General features: G+C 31.1%; 1 protein-coding gene across 1 annotated transcript; it reads right to left on the reverse strand.

Annotated features, from left to right (window-relative positions):
* Positions 1–6,768: 6,768 nt before the first annotated feature.
* LOC129296314 (protein ANTAGONIST OF LIKE HETEROCHROMATIN PROTEIN 1-like) lies at positions 6,769–10,100 on the reverse strand. The gene is made up of 3 exons (XM_054934902.1): positions 8,717–10,100; positions 7,264–8,060; positions 6,769–6,859 (listed from the first exon to the last, which is right to left on the reverse strand). The coding sequence occupies exon 1, from the start codon at positions 10,016–10,018 to the stop codon at positions 8,747–8,749; it is 1,272 nt and encodes a 423-aa protein (XP_054790877.1). The 5' UTR covers positions 10,019–10,100; the 3' UTR covers positions 6,769–6,859; positions 7,264–8,060; positions 8,717–8,746.

Here is a 10,100-nt window from a genome sequence, read left to right on the forward strand (position 1 = left end):
CTATAATTAGTAATAACAATTAAAATATAAAATTTTGAGGTAGAGAAAAAAAAATAAATTAAAATAAATATAACATAAATTTCTTTTTAAATATTAAAGACTCTAATTACAGTTTAGAGTTATAGTTTGTGATGAACCATGCTAAAAAAAATTAATTTTTCATAGCTATAAAAATCAACCAGCACAGAATTGAGAAGCGATCGCCTAAGGAAATTGAAGGGAAGGATAAAAAACGAAGGACGATCACCGCGTCCACCTCTCCTTCTCCTTATCTCAACTAGAAGTGATGTGCGTTGCCTCTTGTTCCTTGATTTATTATTCAATTCAATGTGATTTTGTGCGTCACGTGCTGTGTCTCTTCTTAAATAAAACTTAATAATGTAATAAAATAACAAAACTATCTTTAATAACCTTAATTAAAAAATACATTAAAAAACCTAAAATAAATATAAATAAGTTTCTAAGATTTAATTTTTAATTTAATTTTCAAACATGTCCACATTCTTTTATTCAAAAATTTTAAATTAGATTCAAAGAATCTGTACAAATAAAATAAAACTAAATAACAAATGTGCAAAAATATGACATCATTTATATTTTAAAATCTAAAATTTAGGTATTTAAAATTTAAAAGTTAAAAATTCACTAATAAAATTAAATAATATTCAATTAAAATTAATTAGTCTTAAATAAATATTTAAAAGTCTAAATTAAAAGGATAAAAATATATAAAATTGTTACTTATCACCACCCTTACTTGTTTTAGTCACTTTTCCTCATATCTTCAAATAACTAGTAACATTCAACTAACACGTGTAAAGAATCAAATTTTTATAAATATAATTAATCAATTGAGCTTCAACAAATAAACAGATAAATATAAGAACATGAGTCACCTAAATACAAGAGCCCTTGTGCATGTGCAAGCATTTTGGTTGGAGAGTATTATAAACTTAGATTATAATAAGCAACAATGGTGAGGCATAAACTTGAAAAATAAACTCATTAGATTGCTTGAATGAGAGCAATGTGGGTTTGCATTTTAAATCTCTCAAATCAATATAAATAATTATGAAAAAAAAATTGCAACTTGTTTGGCCGGACAAAGTATCACAGAGTAATGCAAAATTAAATAAAGTAAAAGTAGATAGAAAATATAAAAAATAAACCATAAAAATAACATAGTAAAAGGAATATATAAATATATATATATATAATATTGGGATGGGACAAGACGTCTCAAAAGATATCTCGAGTCCCTAGCCTCTTTTCTGTCTCTTTTGAAAATGACTCGTTTTGATTTTTTTTTTATGTTTTGGGATAAAGAAAAATCATTTCAAAATGATCAAGATAGATACGGCCAACTGGGACAGGTAGAACTTAAACACCCTGGTTAAGAGTTGCCATTCTTTCAAAATAACAAGCCCTCCGTTTAAAATCCATGGACCATGTTGAAGCATAAGGTTCAAATCATCCGTATTGGCAAAATAAAGGGTGAGCTTATTATTAATAAACTGGACCACTGAAACTTCTCCTTGAAGCTGCCAGAACTTGTTTATGTAAGTTTGAATCTTGGAAGGTTGAAATTGACGTTTATCCCAGATGATTCCATGAACATAATGTCACTTACACCTAGAAGAACAAGAAAACTAAAATGGTCCAGAAGACATCTAGAAGCTGCCACGGGAGTACCAGAACCCAAAGAAATAGAAGGCAGAAGACCAAAAATCTGTAAAAGAAGGGAAAACGACCAGCAAAACAGGAGATCGGCGAAGAAAAAGATAGATCCTGGAAAGAGTTGATGCATAACACAAAGAAAAGGAAGACAAACGAGATCCGACGGTGATAGAAGCAAGAAGCTGCGGCGGCATAAGGGTTTTCGATTTTATTTTTATTTTTTTTTTTTGTAGAATTTCAGTGTATGAAAATGGGATAGCCTGTGAGGTTAAGATTTTGAAAACTGAAAATGTGAAAAGAGTAAATGTCATATAACATTAGAACTAATCATTTCGATTGCAATTCTCTGAATTCTCTGATTTCCAGTCTACAAGGAGTAAGAGATGCACTACCCTGATTTTAATTAAAAGAGAAATTATCATATCTTTGTTTGTTTTTTATTTTAAGTAAAATTATAAATTTTAAAAAATATTGATTACAATTTTTTTAAATTGTTTCTCATAAATACTCCCTCCATTCATATATATATATATATATATAGGGTATTTTTTAAAATCTTATTTTATCTCTAAATATAAGTGATGTTATCATATTTTTAAGTAATTAAATAATTTTATACTTGTCTTAAAAATAAAGGAGATATTATTTGTAAGCTTTACCCAACACTACCATGACATTAATTGACGTTATTGGCAAGCGTGGAGACATGGGGACCAACAAGGGCCATGGCCTTCTAACCTTTTAATTTTTTCTTGATAAATTGTAGGGATTATATATTTTCAACTCCTAAATTGACACATTATAGAAGCCTCAAGACCTTAAATGAAATTCTCATTTTAAATTTATAGTAATATTTTACGCATGTATAGTTCAACTGCTACAATAACTTAAAGATATAGTTATTATAGGATCTATTTATTTTCAACAAGATAACATTATATTTGCTCTTAAATAATTGATATCATTTAATTTTGCTTTTTATATTTGATGAAAGAAATTATACGAATCATGACTACCAAACTATAGAAAGTATTGCAACAAAAATTTCAAAATATATTGAATGAAAAACATATCAATTGAAATAATTAATAGTAAATTTAATGAGCAAATAATAGAATTTTTTATATTGAATGAAACTTTAGATCCCAATTATGAATTTAAATTGTTCAATACTTATGAAAAAAATAAAATATTTACCAATTTAATCATAAACATGATAATTAATTATTCTTACGCCATAAAAATTAATGAAAAAAATTAATATATATATATATGGTTAATATGCAATTTAAACTCTGAACTATAAGTTCAAGGATAATTTAAATCCTAAACTTTTAAAAGATGTATTTTAAATTTTAAATAATTAAAGTTAGAGCAATTTCACCCTATCATTAAATTTAACAAATATTCATTAGTTTTTTAAAAATTAGGGCTTGATGTGCAATTTTTACCAAATTTCACTCTCAATGTTCTCCTAAAATAAGGAAAATTGCACATTAAGCTCAATTTTGATGAATATTTATTAAAATTTAATGATGGGGCTAAATTATTTCAATTTTAATTGTTTGAAGTTCAAAATATATCTTTTAAAAATTTAAAGTTCAAATTATTCCTGAAATCATAGTTTAGAGTTTAAATTGCATATCAACCTTATATATGTGTTTGTCTAAATTGAATATAAATATATAGGTTGAAATATTTATGTTAAGTTGGTGACATATATAAATTTAATTTTCTTTCAATTATCATATATGCTTTGTTCTTTTAGTCTTCCTAACAAAATTTTCTAGCTTTGCCCCTCATATTAGGGAAAAATTAGAAAATTACTATGATTTAATGGGACTTTAACTAAATAACAAACTTTTATTAATATACATAATTATATTAAAAAATATCTCATGTATATAGACGGGTGGAGTAGATAGTATCATTAAATTAGAGGGGAAACGTAAACATTAATTATAAAAGCATTTTACTCCAAACATTGTAATTTTAGATATAATTATTATGAATGACTAATTTTCTTAAAGTGTATAAGTTAGTTAAAATTTTTCAACATTCAAAATAGATGAAGTATGCCAATGGCTTTGTAGCCTGATAGCATAAGAACTCTCTTATAAGTGAAAAATCGCAGGTTTAATTTCGCTTGTAACTCTAAACTGTTAGTGCCTACCTCAGTAATTAATTAAAAAAATGGATGAAGTATTGTTAAAATTGGTTAAACACTCTAAACAAAATGGTTTCCTCTCCTTACTATAGTATTATTAAACTTTGTTGAATTAGTAAATTATCATGCTTGTCTTTCTGTCAAAATAGTTCAAATTAGTTAATGAGACTTAACTTGAGATTATATATCTTCAATTCATTCATTAATTATATTAATCAATGTTAGAGTTTTCAGTACATTCAAATTACCTTATGAAACATCGAGATTGAGATACCCTTGCTCATGTTAGCTGATCTGTATTAAAAATTAGATGTAAAAAGTTCTACTTTGATAAAGACACTCATGTCACATTTGAGTATATCTTATTAGCCCCTGTAGAAGTTTTTCAGGCCGAAAAAATAAAGAGCCATTACAAGAGTTTTCCTTCATGTGCCATGATTTAATTTAAAATATGAACAAAAAATTTCTAATTAAAATCAGTCAAAAGTTATCCTCGATTAAAACATATAATATTCAAATAGGATAACAAACTTAATTAAAATGTGGCCGTGTCATCATTAAAAAAGAGAAAAAGAAAAGAACCGATTTAGAAAGTCAAACTGGGGAGTGGGTGAAGAATAATGAAAGGAGGTGGTTGGAGTCAAAGACAAATGGATGCGGCATGCTGTGTACTTTCATTGAAAAGGCTAATTAAAAAGAAAAGAAAATTAATAAAAATTGGGAAATTAAAGCAAATAAAAAACCCCATAGGCATCCAATTATTGAAATGATTTTCCCCCCTTCACTCGTCCGTTTCTTAACGGGAGAATGATAGACAGATTTTGAGGGATTAATTACTTCAAATTAAATTTTAACTGATTTTTAAATTTTAAATTTTAGAGATTTATAAGTTTGTGCTCTCAATTTTATAACTTCATCATGATGAATTTATAATTTATTTTTAAAATTTTATAAAATTATAAAAATAAATTATAAATTCATAGCAATGAAGTTATAAAATTAAAAGACGAACTTATAAATTCTTAAAGTTTGACATTTTAAAATTGGTTGAGATTTAATTTAAATTAATTGATCTCCTTAAAACTTATTTATAATTCTCCCTTTCTTAATCAGATCTTTTACTTTTTAATCTCCTCCTCATTTAAAATAAATAAACTCACTTCATCATTCTCTCTCTGTCTTAAAATAATTTCCATTAAATCATTAATTAAGTTATAATAAATGTTTTAGATCATTTTATTCATATTTTTAACATAGCTAAAATATCTTCATAATCCTTCCGTTTAAGTTTGGTTTGCCTACTGGCTGGTTAAAAATGAAAAGGAAAAGAGTCGGTGATCAATCAATGCCATAGGGTCGAAATCTTTTCTCTGTGTTGTTTTATCGTACAGGCATCTTTTTTAATAGAGGTAATTTTATTTAAGACACATTTGAATATTAAATATAGATACTGTATAAATGCGAATTTACACTTTAATTCATCGTGCAAGAGAGGGATCCCTTACTATAGACTTGACTCTTGGTTTCTAAAATCTTTTCCCTTAACTATTGCATTTCCGACCAAGAAACAAAAAATTTAAGGACTCTGAACATCTTGTAGAATCAAAATAATGACGTTATCCTGATCTCTTTGGGATCTAAATCTTATGAAATGACAGCGATAATCATTCCAAAAACGAGTTTTTTGGTAATCAGCGAAGAGATTAACTGACTAGGTCAACCAGACCATGCACAGTTAATTGTGTATATATATATATATATATATTGGGGGAGAAGGATTCTCTCTAAGAGATCAAATTTTGACTGTTCAATAATCCTAATCCACTGATTAAAAATTAGGAAGAGAAGAGATTCCTCACCCTTCCTTTCGTGGTAATACTGGTGGTAAGCTATACGTCTTCTTATACGCAATTACGCATAGAATTAATAATCTCAAGCATGCGAGACTATAATAATTAATTACATCACATGTCGCGCAATAACAGAGATATAATCTGTAGCCTTGCAAATTATATATGTATTAATTAGACTAAATTCCATAAAGATGCCTTATTGGAAACATTTTTTAGGTATTTATTTAAACCCATTTACTAATGACTCACTATGAATTATGAATCGGTAGTTGAAGATTTGAAGTCACACTAAATAAAAAATTGAAAATTTCAATTCCTTCTATTTTTATTTAAAATGAAAAAAAATAAACCCACTCGGCAGATTTTATTTTTATTTTTATTTTCGGCCAACCCCACTCGGCAGCATTGATAGCTCAACGACTTGGAATTTTAAACTCTCTACGCTCTTGGATTTATGTGGATACAAAATAAAATGTCATGTAATTTGTTCATGAATATACATTTGTTGCTTACCCACCCGTTAAGTTTTCTATTTCTGAAAAATGAACAACAGTTTAACTACACACATACTAGACTTAGAGTTTGTAATACGAATTGCCCGTTAACAAGCAGCAAGTTGGATAACATGCAACTCGATCAAATACAGCTCTGTTTTGGCTCAAACTATTTAACTTGAGTCAGATATAAGCTAACTTGCCAACCCACCAAGTGCAAGTTAGGATGGAAAAATTCAAGCCTACCAAGGAGCGGGCTTTTTTAGCCTGCACCCACCAACCTAAAGCTCGCTATAGGCCGACCTGCAACTCATAAGTTGACTTATTTTTTTAATCATATTCTCAATCTTTTATTTTTGTTTTGAATTTAAACTCGTCATTTTTTTTTACTTTTAAATTTTTTTGCACTATTCAAATAAAATGTTTTAAATATATAAATTTTAAATATGAAATTTTAAATTTAAAATTTAAAATCTAAACATTCAAATATTTTAAATTTGTGCTTTGAGAAAATAACTTGAAGATGACTATATGTAACATCACGTCTTTTAAAGCGAAGGAAGGTTTCTTTTGTTTTGTTTACTATAACCCCTTGAACTGGAGGGCCATGACTACTCCATGTACGAAGAGACATTCAAGCTAGCATTCACTGGCTCACTTTTGCTCTTCTGAAACCAAACATGCCAAACACCATCATATATTTGGGGTCGGTAGGTGTGAAATTTGGAAATTTAAACCGTCTAGATTTTTTTATTTTACATTTTCTAAACTAAAAAATTATATAAATTCTAAAAAATTAATAAACATGTTTACCAGCCTAAATAGTCTATATTCAATATTAATGGTCCACATTTAATTTATGAAAATTATACAAAAACTAATGTTAAACCTGTGCTGTATAGAATATATTTGGAAAATCAATTTATGAAAAATGTGATATTAAATATAGACCATTCATACTAAATTTGGATTGTCTAAATGGGTGAACCGATTTATTAAAATTTGTTACAATTTATAAAATTTTTATTTTAAAAATATAAGATAAAAAAAATTAAATCATGAGGTTCCATACCTCCTCACCGGTGGCGCCGAGGCAAGGAAGCCAACTCCCATATAGTCCTTCACGAGTACCAGTAAAAGCCTTCTGTGGATGAAGAAATCGTTGAGGTATTTCCCTTTGGCTAATCACCTTGCTTGTCCCTTGAGCGTACCATATGAAACTTTGGTAGGTGCATCCTGAAATGCTCAGGGACATACACCATTCCAAAAGATTCTTCATAATTAATTGTAAGAATCTGACCAAACAACATTATTGCCTATGTAAAATCAATTACGGCTCTACATCACCTTCCATTCCCCAGTAACATCACCAACAACGAAGTTTCCCTACTCCTTACACAAGTTAGAAGAATATTCAAGAATCTGTACGATCCCATTCAGGATCATACAATGCTCCTGTATTGTAGTTAACAACACATAATTTAACAGACGCAATTTTGATCACAAATCATTTGCAAGAAACAGAACACAGCCATGATGCAGAACAACTGATACAACAATACAGCCAAGATAGGGAAGAGTGAACTGAACATATCGATAAGCAAACAGCAAGCTGTGGCAATTCTAACAAGTCTTTCAAGTGAACATGAGCATCATGATTTCATGCCAATTAAATTTTTGTGCTTGAATGTAAAAAATAAACTACAGCTCATTAGCTCAAGTCAATAGCTAGAAGCAAGGGTAACATACTGACTTCCCAGCAATAGATGGGATTCTGAAGTTTGGCAATGGAATGGTAAAAGTCTGTCCCTGTTAGAAATGCGGATAAATTAATGAATCCTTCAAATATCTTGTCCGCATCATTTTGCTCTGTCCATGGTAATGACAGCTGATCATATGTTGTATCATTAACGTATCATGTAAAGGTAACATATAACAAAACTATAGGTTCAAAAACTGTAATCATATTGTCATAAGCACTGAAGAACAGCATTTGTCCTGTTACTTTCCCCAAGTACTATAAAAAAGGGAAGACACTGTTTATCAAAGGAATGCCATCATAAAACAATCCATGGGTTCACCGCTAGCTCTATGATTTTCTAATCCTGCTTCCCAAGAGCCATAAAAAGAACTAATTGGTTTCAGCAGGACTGATGAAAAGCAAAAAAATATCGAGAATAGATGTTCATCAAAGTTTCAATAGCACATTCTCACCCAGAAGCAGAGATTCTGTAGATGGAAAACTCTAAACAGGAGAACGATTTGTGATTAACAGGAAAACAAAAACCTTAATCGTCCTCAAAAGATAGGATTTACATTTCCAAGGGAACTCTGACGACAATGTGATCAGCAAAACTGAAATCAACCCACGAATGAAAACCTACTGCCAATCATTTCTTCCAATCAAAAGTACATAAAAACTAGGAGAAAAATAGCAGAAAGAATTTCTTGATTCTACTTTCTGTGATATCTTTGAAAATTTATTTTTAAAAAAAGGAAGTAAAATGAAAAATGAATTCAATTACTTGTCTACTGATGAAATCACCAAAGATCCATTATGTGCTTGAACTATCGCTTTTCTTGGCTCTTGCAGACAATGCGCTTCGTACAATCCAAGCATTCCTAGTATTTGAATTTTCCTCCAATCTAGAGTCTTTATTACTCGGATGCTGAAACTGGAAATCTTCAAGCCCACCAGAAAGTGCAGAAAAATCCTCTCTCATTAACAAACTATTGTGCAGTATAGAACAAGCACCAATATAAGCCACTGCCATCTTCAGTTCTTCCTTTATAGGACGGCTCAAAACGCCCCAATTCTTCAAACTATCAACAGTTCTAAGAGCTGAAATGCGCATAAGCTTATGAGCAGAATTGAAATTCTCTTCATATGAACCAGGTAGAGATTCAGCAAAAGGAATCATCAACCATGGAAGAAAAGGAAAACTTGAATCTCCTATCAAATACTGATTTATAGCCACTCCATCTACGTCAGTTGCTGGAGAGTTCAATAGCTTCCCTTCTTCAATGTCTTTGTACAGAGTGGACGACATGAGAATTCTCGAATTGCTCTTATGGCCACGATACCCAGCGATAATACCCAGAATCCGACACGAGGAATCGACCACTATCTGGGCCGCTATATTGTCTTCGCACGATGTTTCAGAATTAACTACGTTAAACCTCGCACAGTCGATCACGCCACAGCAATTCGGCAACCCAGAGACGTCTTCAAAACCTCGCGATACAGATTCAATCTCGTGCGAGTTCGGAAAAGCAATCCAGAATCGGAAATTGGTACACAAAACCCTGCACAACTGCTTCACGCAAAACCTCGCCACCGACACGGAAACCCCGAATCGGCTGGAGATTTCGGCGTAATCGGAACCGCTGGCAAGCCGAAACAAGCCGATGCCGAGGCGGACACCGGCAGAGAGATTCAGAGGAAACAACTCGACCGGGTCGCGACACTCGAGCAATGGCTCCAGCAAACCAGAGAGCCACTCAAAAGTAGACGCCGTCATTCTGAAACAGCTCTTGAAAGAGTCAGGGCTCCGAACCACAACCCCAATTCCAATACCACTCGGCGGGTGCTCATCAATCGGGTCAGGCTCCGGGTCAACTCGCTTGCGTTTCTTGTTCTTGGAGAAGGAGAGGGAAGCGGCGATCTCTTGGGAAAAAAGAAAGTGCTGGACGAGAGGGAATGCATTGAAGTGGGGATTGGAATCTGAGGAGGAAGAAGAAGAAAATGAAGGGAAGAGAAGGAGGATGAGAAGGAGGAGCTGAGAGATGAGGGAGGAAAGTAAAGCTGCCAATTTGCGAGATTCCATGGCGGCTTTTTGTCGGGGAGTGGATTTTTTTGCTGTGATTTTCGGAAATCGAGGTATGGATAATGGTGGGTGAATCAGTAAA

This window comes from Prosopis cineraria, unplaced genomic scaffold, assembly GCF_029017545.1.
Source record: "Prosopis cineraria cultivar Desert tree isolate PC_DT_omini unplaced genomic scaffold, ASM2901754v1 PC302, whole genome shotgun sequence".
NCBI lineage: Eukaryota > Viridiplantae > Streptophyta > Magnoliopsida > Fabales > Fabaceae > Prosopis > Prosopis cineraria.